This window comes from Marmota flaviventris, chromosome 14 (assembly GCF_047511675.1).
Source record: "Marmota flaviventris isolate mMarFla1 chromosome 14, mMarFla1.hap1, whole genome shotgun sequence".
NCBI classification, from domain to species: Eukaryota; Metazoa; Chordata; class Mammalia; order Rodentia; family Sciuridae; genus Marmota; species Marmota flaviventris.
The window spans coordinates 34577604-34596971 of NC_092511.1; the positions used below are offsets into that span (position 1 = coordinate 34577604).

Genomic DNA, 19368 nt, shown 5'->3' on the forward strand with positions numbered 1-19368 from the left:
GAGCAATGGAGTCGGCCAACCAAGGACTAACTGAAGCCATGGAACCTAAGTTATTCTTATAGAGTATTTTGGTCACAGTGAAGAAAAACTGACTAACACACATTCCAAACAGCAGCTTAAATTCAGGCATATGTTTCACATAGAACAGATTATATATAAACAATACTACTTTAAAAGAGTCGCTTTAAAAAATTTGACAGGGACTTCAAAAATACTTTGGCCATAAGCATTATAATCAAAACACCCTACTCAGACTCTGTGATTTAAAAGGTTTCCTTCACGTTAGCATAGATTAAAAGCTATCATGTCAATCCTGCTTCTCAGAGGATTTTTTTAAAAACACTGAAATCCATCCACCTCAGCCATCAAAACCAGCTCTCCAAAAATCTGAACCACTGAATTAAATCAGATTCAAAGACGCAGAACTTAATGCAATGTGTGAACCCTCTTCAGATCCTGAGTTAAACACATCAAATGTAAAAAAAAAAAAAAAAAAAAAAAGATACTGCCAAGAAATAGAGGAAATTTATATAAGTTCCAGATATGAGATGACACCAAGGAATTATTTTTAAGATGTACCAATGGCAGTATGGATGTGAAAGCGTAAGTAATTTTAGAGGTGCATGCTGGAATGTGTAGTGCAAATCACAAATTGTGATGAACTTTATAATGCTTCAGCAAACAACAATGCAAAGGAACAGACAAAGCCACATATGGCAAACCTTTGATAGCCAATGAATCTGGGTGATGAACAAAGGCAATTCATTCTATTAGTCTCTCTCCTTTAAACTTATGTTTATAGGATATACACATATACATGTCTGAACTTTTTCATAATTAAAACAATGTTCATACCTTTTACATTTTTGAGGATTGAAATTAAATTATAAACCACTGGATTTTGTATATTTTTAAAATTATGCTTCATGGAATAACTTATTTAGTTTATTACTAACATTGCCAAGTTGGTATAATCCTCACATCATGGCTCAATCAAAAACTGAAATCCAGGGCTGGGGTTGTGGCTCAGTGGCAGAGTGTTCACCTAGCACATGTGAGACCCTGGGTTCGATCTACAGTACCACATATAAATAAATAAAATAAAGGTATTGTGTCCAACTACAACTAAAACATAAATATTTTTTTAAAAACACTGAAATCCAAATGCCTCCAAGCAATTATTTGTTCTAATGATAAAGTTGTAGATTATATAACTGCTTTATTTTGTTCCTTCTTTACTGTCAAAAAAAAAAAAAAAAATAGTGCATTTGGATTAATTTAGTCCCTAATGAGTGGGCAAGGAAAAGAAAGAGAATTAACGCATAAGTCATTTTTGGTGATCTCACCACCTGAGAAAAACCTGGAGTTATACAGGTGATAGATAAAAACTATTGATCTTATATTATCAGTGGATTTCATTTACATGTGTTTTCTTCCCCAACACAGGGCTAACTGGAGTACGGGTAATACTGTCATCTAAGGTGACGTCTTGCATGGGATTCACTATGTAGGAAAAACTAAGGGAAAAGGGAACAGCACCAGATGAGGGGTACTTTCCTACTTCCTTTGCTTCTGTTCAGTGCACTGAAATAAGAGTACATCAAATCCTAGTTCAGTGATGATCCTCAACATGTTCAATGAGTCACTCCTGGGCCTGCCTGCCTGGTATACAGAGGTTCTAGAAAGCAGGCAGGTCTGAGTTCAGATTGGGCTGTCTCACAATGCACCTCTCTCCTTTGCATGAACTTACAATGGCTCTTGACTCTTAACCAATCTTGATCTATTTAACTCCTCTTCCAACTTGATCAAATTCTCCTAGTCTGAAAGATCACTAATGATATGAACTCAGTCCTTTTCCTTAAATCAAACCTCAGCTTTTTCAGTTCCTATATAGACTGAAGTAAGATTCTAGTAAGGTTGTTCTCTTTGATGGTTTCCATGCTAACATACAACACAATGTTGGGATGTGCCATATTTCCAAGCATTTGTTTTGTTCTCTACAAATATCCCTCTTCATCCAAATTGATAAAACTTTCTCCAAATAAACTGCATCTCACAAGAACCTTTTCTTTCTATACCCTTCTAATTTATCTACAGCAATTCCTTAGCATAAGGTGTATAGTATCCTAGAAGGGGTGGAATCTGAGCTACATTTTGAAGGTTGTGTAGGAATAGTGAAAGTCAAGGCCTCAGAGGCAAGGCCCTGATTTAGATCCCTGGCTATTTTAAGTGTAAACATTTGGCCAGGCCCTTTATTCCCTTGAGTATTGTGCACTAAGCACCAAACGCTCCTTGCTAATTTGGGGAATTTGAAAACAAAAGTCAGAAGAATGTTTTACAAGGTCATAGCTGGCAAAGTGCCCTCAGAAAGAGCCTTCCTTGCCCACTACTGAAAACTAGGAACCTCAGGAATTCTGGGAAATGCTCAAGGCACTACTTCTTACTATCTAGTCCAGACTTTCTTGTTCTGCTCTGGAATTCCCCAGATTCAAATGAGCTTTTCTGCACAATCCTTGAATTGTTTGGTTTCCAATTTGGACTCTGCCATTGGATCCTATTTTTCTGATTCCCTTTCTTTCTAGCTCTATAACTCTTCCAGGCCAGGCCCTCATCCTCCTAGCCATACAGGAGAATTTGGTTCAACAATAGGACTCCCCATGTTTTTCACTAAAATGAAACCTACTATATTTTATGAAACACTAGAACTATATTGCCTGCTACAAAGAAAAACATTTATTAAAATCTATTATGACACATCCGGTCAACACCAGGTTTTTCATATCTGATCTTACTTCATTATTACAAACAACAAATCTGTGAGAAACTTATTATTTTTCCCAACTGACAGATGAGAGAATATGTATCACAATGGTTAGGAATAGCAACTCTAGAGTCAAGTTATCAGGTTTAGATCCTTTCTCTGTCACCTAACATCTATGTGAACCAGGTAAGTTACTAAACCTCTCCACTTCTCACTTTCCTCTTCTATCAAAATGAGGTTGGGGAAGGGTTCAATGACTTGGTTCTTGTAAAATGTTTAATAAGTTCTTCTTAACAGTTGTTTTCTAAAAATATGATATCTGATAATGAAAAATGCAAGTTCTAAAGAGTATCAATGGAATTTGTGATAAAGACTGAGGAGTTAGTTTGTTTCCATTTTAACAAGACACTCCCCACACACACAACACATCCTAGTAATAAATACCCAAAATATACAAATAGAAACAACTAAAACCAGATGATCTGGAAAACAAGATAATCATCTGGGTAACACTGAATGAAAACACAAAGCATTGAGTGTGTTGATGCCAGAGGCTTGCTGGGTGACAGGTTTACAAGCAGCAGTGGTGGCCACAATGTCCATTTTCATGGTGTAAACTTGCCTTTCTCCTGGGAAACAGAGAATTTCAGTGGCATCCTCTCTCATGAAAGGACACTGAAAAAGGGCTACTGCCAAAGCTGCCTGGGACTGCAGCCGAGGAAAGTCGTGGGCACCAGAAGACCCTGGATCAGGCTGGCTACTAACTCTGACTTGATCTGTGGTATCCCCCATATCACTGGGGAACAAACTGGAAACAGGAGTGGGTGGCAAAATGTCACCATCTAATATAGTTTCTTAGATAGAGAAATGAGCTCCCAAGAGAAAAATAAGTAAACAAACCAAAAGCCTTCCCATCACAGCAGCAAACCAAAATTCAGATTACAGAAATAAATTTCATATTAAGACAATCTTAAAATCCAGTAATTAGAACATAAATTCACTCCCTATGAAAATGATCTTATGAAGCAGTCTGATAGAGGCTTTAAAATAACTGTGTTGAGTACACTCCTAAGATAAATGAAGGAATAACTTCTATTTAAGAATCAGATGCAACCAACTAAATGTTCAGTATCTACCACAAATGTTCACTCTTCTATTCACAAACCCTTCCCTGGCTCTCCATTTTACTCAAAGGAACAGCCAAGTCCTTACACAATGTCTAGTTCCCATTACCTCTCTGATCTCATCGACAACTCCTTCCCTGATGCACGCCACTTCAGTCATATTTACCTGATATTCCTTAAATACCCTAAGTCCATACCTCTCGGGACTTTTGCACCTGACATCTCTCTGCCCTCAATGTTCTTCCTCCAGAGACTGACAATGTGGCCATAAACTCTAGATGACAGTTTTCACTAGACCTTCCAGCATGTTCAACTATTTCACATCTATTTTTATAAATTGGGTAAAAAATTAAAAATCTAAATTGGTGGAGGGAAGTTAAATATTTGCCCAATGGTATAGAGTGAATAAGTGCAGAAAGAGAATTAAAATGGAGACTGACACCAAAGCTCTTGCTTAGCAAGAAGGCATGACTTCAAGGCACCCGCTATAAATGCTCAGTTACACTTCTGGCCTATCTGTCTTGTGATAAAGATACCATCAACTCTCTATTATTTGCTTCAACGGATTTCATTCTTTCATTTAAAAAATGATCTATGATGCACCTAGTACCTATGTTGCACAATCCTATGCCCTAGAAACAGAGCAATAGAATAAAAATGCTGAGCAGCATATAAATCAGGAAGCATTTTCATGTGGCTTTGGGATGTATGATCAGAAAATATTACTTTTAAGAAATTATCTTCCTAACCTTGTTTTATTTAGGTTGTCTTTCAGACTGTCTTCAATCTTTGAACATCCATCAGGGTGGGGTTAAAATGGTTCTAAATTAACTCAGTGATATAGATGGAAAGTTACCAAGAGAATTAGAGTATCTTACAGAAAATCTTCTTGGTGGATAACCCACTTGTGACTGGCATGAAATGAACTGTGTCTCATTCATTTTGGAGGTACTCCAATACCCCTGGGGAACTGGGAAATGCATTTCTGTTAATAAACTGCTTTCTTTTATTAACTGAATGATTCATGGTGGCCTAAAGGAATTATCTCACCTACAAACACAAAGCAACTAATTTCACATTGAAACATGAAGTACATTTAAAGCTAATATATGAAACAATTTCCCAGAAATGTACCAAGACCCAATTGCTAGGAAATTAATCATGTGTAACCTTATCTGAGTAAAGGCAAAGATGTGCTTATACCTCTGTTTACCAAATCGTTTGCTTACCATGCTGTCATCACTAAAGGCTTTCTACTATGTCAAGAAAAATAAAAATCAATAAAACAGCCATTTATTTGCTGATTATTAATAAATGTTTACTTACAAAGATTCCTTATTTTTCTCCCCTTATTTTTCATCTACCAACCATTTAAACAATTCTGAGTTATGCCAAGGAAAGTTCTGGGGACAGAACAAGAATTTGTCCCTATCCTTGATATGAAGTAAATGATACATGTTTACTCAAACTCAACATCATCAGTCATCAACAGCATCATCTGAATGAAAACAATAACTTCAACAATAACAAACTCTAAGACTGGCTACTCACGACAGCACTCTTTGAGATTGTTAAAACACTTCACAATACATTCAGAGTAAATGATACACAGATAACCAAGGGGAGGATAATTGGTAAAGATCTAAGAGCTGTTTTCTTCCCTACAGATGAAATCATAAAAAACTGAAAAATACGTATCTATACATTTTTAAAAAGAGTCTTTCAGAAAAAGTAAATGGAAAGATAATCTGATAATGTCAGAATCACCTCCAAACTCATATCATATTAATGTTGTCATGCAGAATTTTAGTTTTCTCAAACATTTGCCCTAAGTCCAAGATAAAAGCAAAGCTTTTATCTGCCTGTAACATAAAAAAATGCAGATTATTGACTTTGAACTATGTTGGAGGGTGCCTTTCTACACCCTAACACTTGTAGCAGTACATCCTATAGATTTAGAAGAGAAAAATTATCTTCTATGTAAAAAGATATCTTTGCTTTTATGAGCTACTTGCTTTAAATAGTCTGTGTGTCTAAAACCATCTACTAGAGCTGGGGATATAGCTCAGTGTTCGAATACTCACCTAGTATTTACAAGGTCCTGGGTTCAATCCCCAGCAACAAACACACACACACACACACACACACACAATCTCCCAATGATACCAAAGCAAATGATCTCAAGTTCAAGAACAGGCAGGCAAAGAGTCAGGAACAAGATATGAACAGCTTAGAAAGGACCAGTGCTAACTTTATCTGCATTTATTTTATACATTAACAAAATTTCTCATTATCCAATCCAATTCCTTCCCATTCATTATAGGCAATTCTGTAACACACATACATACTTTATTTGTTCATAATCTCAAAGGTACTTATGAGAATCCACAACATTATTGTTTGTACAGCTCCCAAGATACCTTTTAATTTTCCACCCATGTGGAATATTTTAAAAAGAAAAATAATTTCCAGGGAGCACAAAATCCAAACTCCTTACAGTGGCTCACAAAGCCCTGCGCATCTGGACAACCTCATTCTTCTTCATCTCATCCCATTCTGTTCTTTAAATACGCAAAGCACTTTTGCCTAGCTGCTCCCATTGTTTGAAAAGTTCTTCCCCAGAAAGTTGCTGCTTCTCATTACTCAGAATGGTACTTTAGTCCAAGAAGAAAAGTTTTATCTTGCCACCAAACCTTTATCACACCAAAATACCATTGCAATCTGATAGTTTCTTGTGACTACTATGTGTCCTTCAAAATAAAAACATACGCTTTTCTGTTCATTTCTCTATTACCAGCATCTACAATGGGGCCTGGCATCTAACAGAGAACTCAAGAAATATTTTTGAATAAATAAATGAATGGTCAACCAACTGCCTTGAGTATGCCATTCTAATAAGCCAGGCTGACAAATACAGAGGCTACGGTAACTAGAGAAGAAAGCATAAACACGTGTTCTTCGATGACAGAGTCAGCTGCTTAGCTTCCTAAATCAAGCATAAACACATTCAGCAAATCTCTACATCCCAAGGGGATGGCATTCACATCAAGATGAAATTTTCTACTGAAATCTCCAAGTAGCCTATCAAAATGAACATTATTAGTCTAAATGTTGCCCCAAAAGATATTCTTTTTTTTTTTCCCAGAATCCAAAACAAAACCAAGTATAGGGCTCAAAACCAAGGATAGTTCAGGTTCATAAAAAGTGTTGTACAGTTGTTAGCGAGGTAAAAAAAAACAACTATGTTGCAAACCAATATTTCAAGTTTTAGCAACAGATAAAACATTAATTCAAGGTTATAACTTTTTCCCTTCTGTCTTAAGCCTCTTTAGGAGACCTCCTTCCAAGCTCATGGCTTCTACTATTTCTTGTTTGTCTTTCAAATACATATTTCCAGTCAGAGTAACCAACTCTCTTTTTGCCTGGGACTGAGGGCTTTCCTGGACACTGTACTTCAGTACGAAAAAACTGGGGGAGTCTCAAGTCACTCTACCTCCAACTCTGACTCCTCTCCCAATTTCCTGACTAGTATTTCCAATCGTCTGTCCTCCTTCTAGGCAGCACCCCAACACCAAATGATGCGTCTAAAGCGCCATTCTGCCTCCCATCGAGCACTTTTTTTCTTGCCTTGCTTTTTGGTTATTAGCATTAATGATTTTTCCCATCACCTGGAATAGCTCAACAAGTGGTCCTTTGTCTGAGTCTATAAATTCTCTAGCTCACTTATCTAATTCCCAAGATTAAAATGCTAGGCTAGAAGTTCCTCTAAGAACAAGGTCTGCGTTTTACCAGTACTCTTACCCTCTATAGTGCCCACCTGGCACAATCCTGTATATAAAGCAGCTTATCAATAAACTTTTGTTAAATTGCTAATCTCTAAGAAAATTCCAGAAAAACATTTGATTTTAGTACTAGTTCTGTCACCTACTTATGCGACTATGAACAAATCACTTCACTTCTCAATGTTTAAAAATGAAATAAAATCCCTAAAGAAATGCTTTAAAACTCCAACAAGATGGGATTCCCTGACCTACTGAAGGCAATGACCCTAAAATATACAAGTGCCCAAAGCTCCTGATGAGAATGTCCCCCAACTATCTATATCATGGCCCCACATAAGCCTTTGTCCCTAAATTTATACCCTATTAATTGTCTCCAGGTTCAGAGTAACTGTCAAAGGAGTTGATCTAACACAATATCTGGCACACAATAGATGTTCCTTCTCTTAAATGGGGTTATTAAGGCCCAACTAGCACTGGTACAGCTGCTGCACATTAGCTGTGCCCCCTGGTAGGTACAAAACTGAAAAGCCAGGTGTGGAAAAGGGGGGCTGGAATTTAAGGCTTCTCAATGGTGACAAGTCACTATGCCTTTAAGAATACACTACCCTACCAGGTGTGCAGTTTCTCAGGAGGCTGAGGCAGGAGGATCACAAGTTCAAAGCCAGCCCTAGCAATTCAGCAAGGCCCTAAGCAATTAAATGAGACCCTGTCTCTAAATTAAAAATACATAAAATAAAAAGGGCTGGGGATATGGCTCCGTAGTTAAGTGCCTCTGTGTTAAAGCCTTGGTACCAAAAAATAAAACATCATAACATAAAATAAAATAAAACAAAATGCAATATCCCTCATCTAGAGTTGAGGCCAGTTAATGAACCTTCTGTGTACTCCAAGCAAGGAAAGATGACTTTATAAGGAAGTGACTGCAAAGCTCTAGTGTTGCTGGTGTTTATGATAATGAAGGAACTGAGAGGTAAAAACAGGCAAGAATCCCAAGAACAATGCAAAAAACCCTTCTTGTTTGTTTTGGTTCTTCATCACACACCCAGGGGTCAGTAAGGAAAAGGGAAAGGTTCCTGAATAAAGAAGCAGCCCTTGGACCCTTGCCAGCTCTATGCAGTCACCAACCACAGTCCTGGGGAATTCCAAAATCCTGCTTTTGTTAGTGACTGCCTCTTTGCTAAAAGGGCAGACATCCTCTCTGTCTGAAAGCTCTTCTATTTGACTGTCCTTTCAAACTAATACAACACATGCTGTTTCTTTTGCCACAGAGAAAATGGTAAGTTTCTTCCCAGTGCTCTAAGCTTTATCATTAACAACTCACTAATACCATGTGTTTTGTACATTAATATTATTGTACAAAATATTTCTATGAGATCAGTTTACCAGTTCTAAAAGAAGCTTTCTAAAATGTATCCAGCTTCCCACAATCTTACACACCCCAAATCCCCAGACTTTCCCAAGTGGAAACTGGAAAACAGCACTGTGCAATGAGCAGAATGCCCAAAGGAAGCTTACACAGCCCAACTCACTTCTCTCATGTTGAGCTGAAACAGAATCCTAGTGAGGATAAATGTTTCTACTTGTTAACAAGCCAATAGATACATCAACTCACTCAAATTCATAGCTCCAAATTCTTTCATGCAGGTGGGGGACAATCAGAACCACTAATTTTCCTCATCAAAATCAAGAAGGGTCCAAAACTTGGGGTGGGGGAGGAGAATGCTGACAGGAAAAAATGCTGTTTTCCTAAGCCAAGTGCTATGGCCTGAGCCCCTACAGAAACACACAGGGCAGGAGCCAGTGCGTGTGTCTTCAGCAGATCACTGAAGCAAATTATTCTATAAACAGATTAGTCCAACTTCTATCCACAGAGCTATCTCACTCGTAGTGGATAAGTATTCTAAGATAAGCATAAAACCCGCAAACCAAAATCAAATTACATGTGCTGTATACTCCCCTAATTGGTCATTAGATTATTCTATGCTAATAAATCAGATTCTCTGACTACAAAGTGGCTTTCTGATGGCTTCATCCATCCACCTAGGTGGCAACACAGCTATTTTTTGATACTTCCAATTAGTTATATCACTTATGAATTGTTAATTGAGAAATGTTATTATTTCCTTAAACTATTTCAGCATGGTTATTTTTCCTAATTTAGAAATTTTTCCAATCTCCAATTATTTCATAAGCTAAATTCTCCAACTCCATTTATTCTTTGGTCAAGTACCGTGTTTATTATTTCAAGGTTCATGTTTATTATTTCAATTAAACTAAACGCTGACAGATGTGTGCAGGAAGGCTGTGTGTATGTACAGCTTGTTTTTAAAAGGGAACAGAACCCTGAAGCATGGAGAAACTTAAGCCCGGAAACTGATTTGTCCAAATGAGACCCAGTGAGAAAGCTACATCATCAGCAGGGGCCATCTTAGCCTCCTTACCACAGCCCCACAGCCAAGGTCTACCACAGGCTAAAACCTCAGGGGTGACTCCAAAGTCTCAGTTACAGACACACACAACAGTAACAAGGACAACATCTAAACTGAATTAGCAACCAGAGGGCCATTAAAAGTGGTTGGAAGAAGAACATACAGATAGTTGTTCTCTTAATACAATTTCCCTGAGATCAAGGAGAAAAAAATTAAGTTCAAAAAAACTAGGATAGAGATTATTCACTGAGAATATGTTCCTCTGCTGTGGCTGAAATGACACAGGATTTTTATGAGGACTTTGAAAACCAGTGTACAAATTTCCAGAAAAAAGATAATATTTGACTCCACTATAGGAGCAGACTTAAAAATAAAAATTAAAGAGTCATTAACAGATCATAAACCAAAGACTCAATGATTTAGATGGTGAATATTAAAACATTCTGCTTTTCCCCAGATCGTTTTAATCCATTTCAGAGTATCAACAGGACTGTTCTATGAAGAATTCATATGGCTCCCCAAAGTGGCTCTTAACTTAGTTATTCTTTATTTATTAATAATCAAACAAAATTCACAGGATGTCCAGTGCAAAATAAGAATCCTTTTGACACTTGTACTAAAAAAAAAAAAAGTGATTAAATTTTAGACAAGACTGTATATTCTTTCATTCAGAGTTGAATGACTTTCCCTCCAAAACTCTCATATATTAACATTCAACATTTATTTCTTATTCAATTGCATTTTCTTTAAAGACATAGTCTTTCTATCTCCAGAAAGGTAAAAGAAATTGGCTCTTTTTACTATTATATTTCAATTTTTCATTAAAAGGCTTTCTATTGAATTATAATAACTCTGATTAATCAAGTTTAAATACATATTTAAATTACTTCTGTCCGCCATAAGTGTTGATTTCCATGACTCAGCAGAAGTATTTTATGACAAAAACAGCTAAATGCCAGCATTTATATCTTTAAGCTGGCAGTGGAAAAATGGTTGCATTGCAACCATCTTATAAACCCTATCAATATTGCAATAAGCAGAGCAATTCAAATATACAAAGAATTAAGATATTGCCAAGTAGTCACAAACATCCCTTCTAGATTTAGAATTGCAGTCAATAATTTTGTCCACTTATAATTAAGTATTTAATTTATGGCTGGATAAACGAAAACTAGATTCTGCAACTTTACACCCTAGTGTAGGATTCTGGTCATTTCAATTGAAAGAACAACTTCAAATACTAAGAAATTTACTATCATATATAGTAAATAAGCAATTGTGAATTTTATCAGAACTTCAATTTAGAGTTATGATTTTAATGTAGTTAACCATTAACCAACCAAATGTTTAGGCAGGTAATTATGCATGACAGGTAACTGTGTTTTTCAAAGAAAGTATGATTTTTTTTCAAATTCTAAATAGAAATCACTAATTAAGAAAATCAGATTATAAAAATTTAACATAACATATTGTTTGTGTATCTTATGCGTACAAGTGTTATTTCAAAAAATTTCCCAGAAAAAGAGTGCCCCTCATTATTTATTCCTAGATGACTGTATGACAGTGAAATCAGTTTACATTTGAAGACATTTTGAAAAATCCTATTAAAAACCAGTTTAAATGGCATAGCTCGTGTTTACCTCTTTGGGTATGTACTCATTAATCTCTTTAAGTGCTTCCTTCCTTGACGCAGCTGTAGTTCAAGAGCTGGCCAGCAGCTGGCCTCCATTTCTGTGGGTTTTCATGAACGTCCAGAATTCTTTTTAGCAAGTTTGAAAAATGCTATATGCCTCAACAAATTTTTCATAACTAAAGAGCTTATAAAAAGCTTTCAAAAGGAGTCCAAAAGAAAATTTTCTCTTAAAAATAAAAACCAAACAATAGAAAGTCACACATACTATAAAGATGTTCTATGTAAAACATTCTGTTTGGCAGATTTGAAACGTCTCCAAAAGGAGAAAGAAGCACATGGTTTGGAAGCAACAGCCAAGAATTCATAACAGGTGGGTTACAAGCCACCAGTGACAGCCATGAGGGAGATCTTTGAAGTAGATTAGGGGCCTTCCCTAGTCTCTCCATTCCTTATATCTGGAACGTCTTCAACTATACCAACACAGTAGTTCAGGAGCCTCTGCACCTGGTCCTCTCTTCTTTTCTCATTTTTGCTTTCCTGTAATAACTTCGATCTTACTAACTATAATGCTTATGGAAAAAAACTCACAATCTACATCTCTGTTTTTGCTACATCAGTTAAACTAATTCCCTATTTCCAACTGGTAACTTAAATATTTCCACCAGGATATGCCATCATTATCTCACACTTGATCCATACCAAACAAACATATTCATCTTTATCAAACCAATTACCTCATTCCTTGAGAACAAAGCCAATTTTTCCTTAATTTAGGCAATATCAATCCCATTTTTCTAGTCACTAGAAACTAAAACCAGAGAAGCAATCACTCCTTGATGACCTCCATCACCCACATTCAATGGTTCATGTGGCAGATTCACTTTTCAAAGATGGCTATCACAGTATCTCTCATCCATACATTCTTCTACAACATGATCTTGCCACTTTGCTATCAGAAGGTGAAAATTAATCCAGCCTCATCTAGAGTCTTACTAATAACCAAAATGCTGTGAGAATTCCAACGCTAGGTCAGAAAAGACCAGATAGCTTCTGCCTGGTTCTCCTGGATTGTTCTCTGTGGGGAAAGCCTGCTGCCACATAAGAATTCAGTTATATCAAGACTGCCATGCTGAGTGAGAGGTCACACATAGTCCCAATTAGGCCCAATCTTCCAGCTGTCCCCATCAAAGAAATGTGTTTAGATCCCTTCCAAACAGTTTATCTGCCAGCTAAATTCTACCCATTGAACTCAGCAAATATCCTGGGGAAGAGAACCCAGTTGAGCCCTGCCCTAATTCCTGGCACACAAATTCATAAAATGTAATAAAATATGTCCAGAGTTTTCTTCTAATCACTCCATCTGTCATGTGGAACCATTACTACCTGAGGTCATAAGTTAACTGAAATGTCACATCTTTGTCTCCACCCTCACAACCATTGACATAAAGGAAGCCCCAATCACCTGGTTCTATATCATTATAACTGAATCCAGACTCACTATAATCTGTCATCACAATCTATCTAACCTCCAACCAAAAACTACTTTAATACAACCAGCCCCACAACCAAATCTCACAGAATCTCACATTTGTAGGAAATTATATAATACAAAGAGTTTTTATAAAATCTATTTTATTTGCTACATACAACCAAAGCCAAAGAGATCTTTCAGGAGGGCAAATATTCTTTTTCTTATTTTAGAGATGAAGAGATAAGAAGCTAAGGAAGTTAACTTTTGTACCAGTTCACTACCAATTAACAGAATGGGTATACTAAGAACTAAGAGCTTAAGTTACATCCCATCATTGTTTCTCTTGTCTACGACACTATGATCTGACTCAGATCAAAAACAACTGATGTCTCTCCCCATCCCTAACACAGCAAATTTACTTTCAAGGTTGATAAGAATTTGGCCTCGATCTATCTAGCTAATAACTAACCCCAGCAGCAGCACTACAAGAAGACTTAGTTACCTAACAATAAACCATGCTGATTCTAGCCTCTGAACGATTTTCCTGCTTTCTTCTCCTATGCATTCAAACCTTACCCAAGCATGAGCACAAATTCTATCTCCTATGAAGACCTACCAGCCTATTCTTATGGTTTTCTCTCTCTGCCATTACAACAGAACGTCAATTTCATATAAAAATTTGGCAGTTTCATCTTATTCAAGTGTGTTGGTCTAACGTTCCAGGCTGCTGTCCAAGCAGCACACCCCCATACACACAGAGAGATGCTGGATGCCTATATCCAGTGTCTGTTCTAACCAGTTGGTGCCCACGGCACACCTTTTTTTAAACATTGTGAACTTCATCCCTGCTTATTTCCCAAATGAAACCATAAACTCTTAACAGAAACCATGTCTTATAAATAAGTAGTATATTCTCCAAAATAAACACAATACCAAGCACACAGCTAACATTCAATATGTATTGGTCAACTGATTTGAAGGAATGGAAAATGTTGCATTGTGAGAAAAAATATTCATAAGTCATATCTACACTGGAAACAAAAGTTTAAAAGATAACAAAATATTTTCAAGATCAGCAGTTTAATGTCAGGGACATTTTAAAAGGATTATTTAAAGATATTCTGTGCAGCCCATAACTGCCAAGATGTTTTATAAATGTTTTCACCAGGAGTGTGAAAGAAAAGTTTTAAAAATATTCAAGGAGTAGATGTCTTAACAGCCCAAAATAAAATGTTTGCTGAAGCTACAAGGCTGGCAGAACTCTGCTTCATTTCAAAAAGTTTCCAGGCAAAAGAAATGTTTTCCTGGAAAATACTACCTTTTATTTAGAGAACACTTGCCATGAACACTTAGTCATTAAGTAATTTAAGGTTTCCTCACAAGCTCTTTGGAGGAAATCTATTATATGAATGAATGAAACTACCAACACCTATGTCAAAAATACACATTTGGTTAAACATATGAAATATGCCTAAGTATTTTTCTAGGTAATGTGAAATAATCTTTTCTCCTTTTTGCTCCTTTTAATTTTCTATAAAACAAAATTATGAAGAAAAAGTCAAAATCCTTAAGTGTCTTTCTCTGTCTGTAATACATACAAATGCAAAAAACTCCAGGGCTTATTTTATTCCAAATGTCAAGTAATTTTCAAACAGACAAAACATTCATTTTGTTCAATGAAAAGAAATAGTAATTTCAAAGCTATTTTTAGCAAAAACTTTTGAGTTGACTTCAAATCACCTTTCAATGAGAGAGCAACTTGGTATGGACATTTCACTCAATCATCTGCAGTAAATCACACAATGAGACCTAAGAAAACCATTCCTTCCAAGAGTTTTGTAGCCAACTAAGTCTTTATTCTTTTCAACATCAAAAGACAAAACTAAATTATACTCCAAGCACATGGTTTATACGTTTAGTCTTTTAAAAACCTACACAAAAGGATATTTGTTTTACCTGTTTAGTATTTCAGTTAGTTTCACAAAACCAGTGTAAGCCAGTTCAAATGCTCCTCTGTGCCTGGACTGTAAAAGGTGTTGTTTAAAGTAATCTCCTATTTCTTTTACCTTTAAAAAAAAATATAAAAACAAATATTCAATTTATGCTTACATTTATATGTATATAAGTAATGTAACTTAGAACCTACCCCTAGATGTCCATCCATTTAATACTTACTGTGTGACAGATGGTGTTTTAAGAATTTTTTATTATTATCTCATTTAATCCTCACATTCCATGAAATAAGTACATTTTTTAAAATATTTTCTTTAGTTGTTAGTGGACAAAATGCCTTTATTTCTATTTATTTATTTTTATATGATGCTGAGGATTGAACCCAGTGCCTCACCCACACTAGGCAAGCATTCTACCACTGAGCCACAACCCCAGCCCCAGTACAATTATTATCTCTACTCCACAATGGGGAAACTGAAGTCCAGAAAAGGTAAGTAGCTTACCCAAGGTCACATGGCAAGTAAGTGGTGGAGCCAGGACACACAACCAGGCAGTCTGACTCCAGAGTCAGCCATCTTTAAGTGCCACACTAGAACTGCCTTCCTATGCCAGAGTCACAAACTTCACAGTGTGCTCCTGTCATTCAATACCAATATAAAATACACCAAACAACAGCACTCACATACGTAGGCCTGGATAAAATAATCATGCTTTCTATAAAAGTTTTTTTTCCCCTTTCTTATATCCATAACAAAACTTACCATTTTAACCATTTTAATTGTTAATTAAATTATTAATTAGTTATTAATTTCAATTACAATTCAGTGGCATTAAGTACATGTCAGGAACATGTTGTATAACCAAACCCTCAACATCATCCAACTATAGAATTTTTTCACCTTTCCAAACTGAAACAATACACTCAGTAAACAATCACCCCCAATAACTGCCTTCCAGTGATACACTGTTAATGGCAACACAAGATTTAGTACAAAGGATATCCTAAAAAAATCAACAGTTATCACTGTGATTCAGAATCATGGGATATGCTAGAATGCCAGCCAATCACTTTCCAACACACTTATTCCCCATGTAAAATCAAACAAATTTTAAAATGATTATTTAAAGAAAACACAACTGACAATTAGTTGTGATTGTGGCTTTGGTTCTTATGATGTTAAACTGATTAGTCTGACTGGGCTTTATACCATTATATCTGGTGGCTACTGGATTTAGAAAATCCAGGTTTTGCAAAAAACTCAGAACCAAAGCTGTTATCAGCTATCTCTTGATCCACATCTCCATAGATCTCAGTAGAGTGGAAAGGCAAGTCATCTCAGGATATTTTGATCTGCTTACCCTGAAACAGCCTTCATCTCAGCAGAGTGACTAGATTAGTGTTCTTCATGTATCAGAGGTGATAGGAGGCACAAGGAGTAAAAAAGTGACCACAGGCAGCGTCTCACTTTCCTCATCTACACTCTAGGGATTTTAACAGAACTTACCTCATAAGTTGTTCTGTTAGAATGAATAAATTGCCAAGTTCTGAACCAGCCCATAACCTATAATCTAATTTGGTTTGACATAAGCCTTCTAGGGTTCTAAACAGAGGGAAAGTATCCACGCTCATAGTATTACCTGATTATGATGACCTAAGAAGTGATGTCAATAGAGAAAGAAGACTCAGAAACGAGGCCAACAAAGATCCAGAAAAGCAGTATAAAGTTAAATTTTTAAAATTCTAACACTTTCAGATCCCAAAGATTAATATTTCATGTTCTTCAGTTAAAGCTTTCCTATAAACATCTAATGATTCACCTCATATCTCAATGTTACTCCTTTAATATTTTTAAAGGTCACATTATATGAGGCTAAAGGCCACAAAATAGGTCTTATTTCATCTTCAAAACAGTAATTGCAGAGTATATTTTGAACAAAATTTTCAAGACTTAAATCTAAATTCCATCCTCAAAATAGATCTGAAGCTCAATATCTAATCCTACAAAATGGGCACCAGAAGAAACGCCAGTTAGCTAACTTATCACATCCACCATTTCTATTATTAGAGAAATAAAAGATTTCTATGGTGTTTCAAATCAGAGAAAATTAAAACAGGAAATCATAGAGATAGTTTCTTTCTTTCTTAGTTAATTCTGTTTTCCAAAATGTCACAGATATCAAAACATACTTCAGGAAAACATAATATTATTAGAAAAGTGCTTCTTTGTAGACTCAGTAATGATTTGCAATCTCCTTAAGCAGTAATTCCACTTTCATTGCTTCCTTTATCCTAACTTCCTCCAAAGGGACCTAAACCAAAAGGCATATAATAAAGACCTTAGTAGGGTGACCAGTCTTCTTAAGATTGGACCTCTGCCTTAGTTAATCCTGGCCTCAGAAATCAGAATGACATTTTAAAGACAAAGGTGAAATACAGTCTTTCCTCATTTTATTCTGCTCTTCATCTCCCAAGAAACACACATAGATAATAACCAAGCTTATTATGAATTTTTTGCTTTTGTAGGATATATAAAACTACTGTTAATCAGACAATAAGTACTTCTTTGGAACTCTGCAAAATGCTTAGCAGCTTAATGGCTGGGGTAGATAAAGAAGATAAAAACAAATGTCTGTCTTCAGTAGGCTTTCAGTTCAGATTGGCAGAGAAAAATCAATATGTGGAGAGGTACCCAGTTCTAAGAAATCAAAGATCCTTCTGCACTAGAATTAGAAAGGCTTCATGCCCAGACCTTGAACAGGATATACACACTTGGGTGAACCAAAATGGAAAGGCATAATTGACATGAGAAGAGGCTGGGAGGCTAGAATGAATGAATAAACATTTTCTAAGCACCTATTAGACACTGAGCTAGGTCTTTTTATCTAAATGGATACAACATAAACAAGGCTAAGGCTAGCGGACCTGAATGAATGACCTAGAGGTTTCATGCTACAAAACAGTGGATGATGGGGATGCAAGGAAGAGATGAACCCAACTACTGGGATGGAGTAGTGAGCAATGTGGTCTATGAGCAGACATAGAAGGGCCCTCCAGACATCTCCCAGCAGATAGTCGGACTGGAGAACAAATTTTATTCAAACCACTTAAAAAGTAAGAATAGAGGAAGAAAAAAATTTTTTAATTAATTTTTAATTAAAAAGTTATCTGAAAACTCCAACTCAATTGCCTTTCATTAGGTGCCACTGAGTTCCTATTTAAAGTCATAAAATCCTGTAATGGCACACACCTCTAATCACAGCCACTCGGGAGGCTGAGGCAGGAGGGTCTCTCAAGTTTGAGAATAGCCTCAGCAACTTAGCAAGACCTTGTCTCAAAATACAAAAAAAAGGGGGGGGAGGGAGAATAGTTCAGTGGTAGAGCGCACCTGGCTTAAAAAAAAAAAAAATCCATAAATGCCTTCTTTCTAAATGATGTATTTGCAAAATATTTTTATATAAATAGAATACATCTCAGGATTTTTTAAAAATAATTACCCTAAAAATGCAGAACAAATGGAAATGATTTCCTTCTTCTTTTTTTTTTTTTTTTTTTAAATTAAATTCAAGGGGCTGGGGCTGGGGCTCAGCGGTAGAGTGCTTGCCTCACATGTGTGGGGCCCTGGGTTCGATCCTCAGCACCACAAATTAAAAAAAGGTATTGCGTCCACCTACAACTAAAATAAAACTTTAAAAATTTTTTTTTAAATAAAATAAAATTAAATTAAATTCAAATGACTGTCTTTTAATTTAGCATATTCTGCTTCTAACTTTTTATAAACTTATTTCTGTGGGCAAATTAATATGCTTTCTGTATTTATAGCATGTAAATTGCCATAGGGAAACACAGCTACATGCTTGTCTCCAGACATCTACAATTCACCACCAGACAAATCAGGGATGCTAAATGTTCATCTAGAATATAACACCAACAAAAGTCAAATTTAAACTCACTTTTTAAAACTTACCATTTACCTATACAATAAATATAATAGACAAATCAAGACTCATTCCATTCATAAATACATAAACCCAAGAGGATTTAAGTACAGATGGGACACTTTTATCAAGAGCACATACAGTGGTTAAGATCTGAGACTTTGAAGCCAGGAGGGTGGTGAACTAAAACCTACTTCACAGGATGACTGTGAGAAATAAATGAGATTAAGCATATAAGAGTTTAGTAGAGTACCTGGCACAGCAGCAATCAAGAAATGT

General features: G+C 36.0%; 1 protein-coding gene across 1 annotated transcript in view; it reads right to left on the minus strand.

Annotated features, from left to right (window-relative positions):
• Thada (THADA armadillo repeat containing) overlaps window positions 1-19368 on the minus strand; it is a 310445-nt gene that overhangs the window by 241996 nt on the left and 49081 nt on the right. The window contains exon 22 of the mRNA XM_027934275.2: window positions 15157-15266. Coding sequence (XP_027790076.2) covers window positions 15157-15266 — 110 coding nt within the window. The remainder of the gene's footprint in view (window positions 1-15156; window positions 15267-19368) is intronic.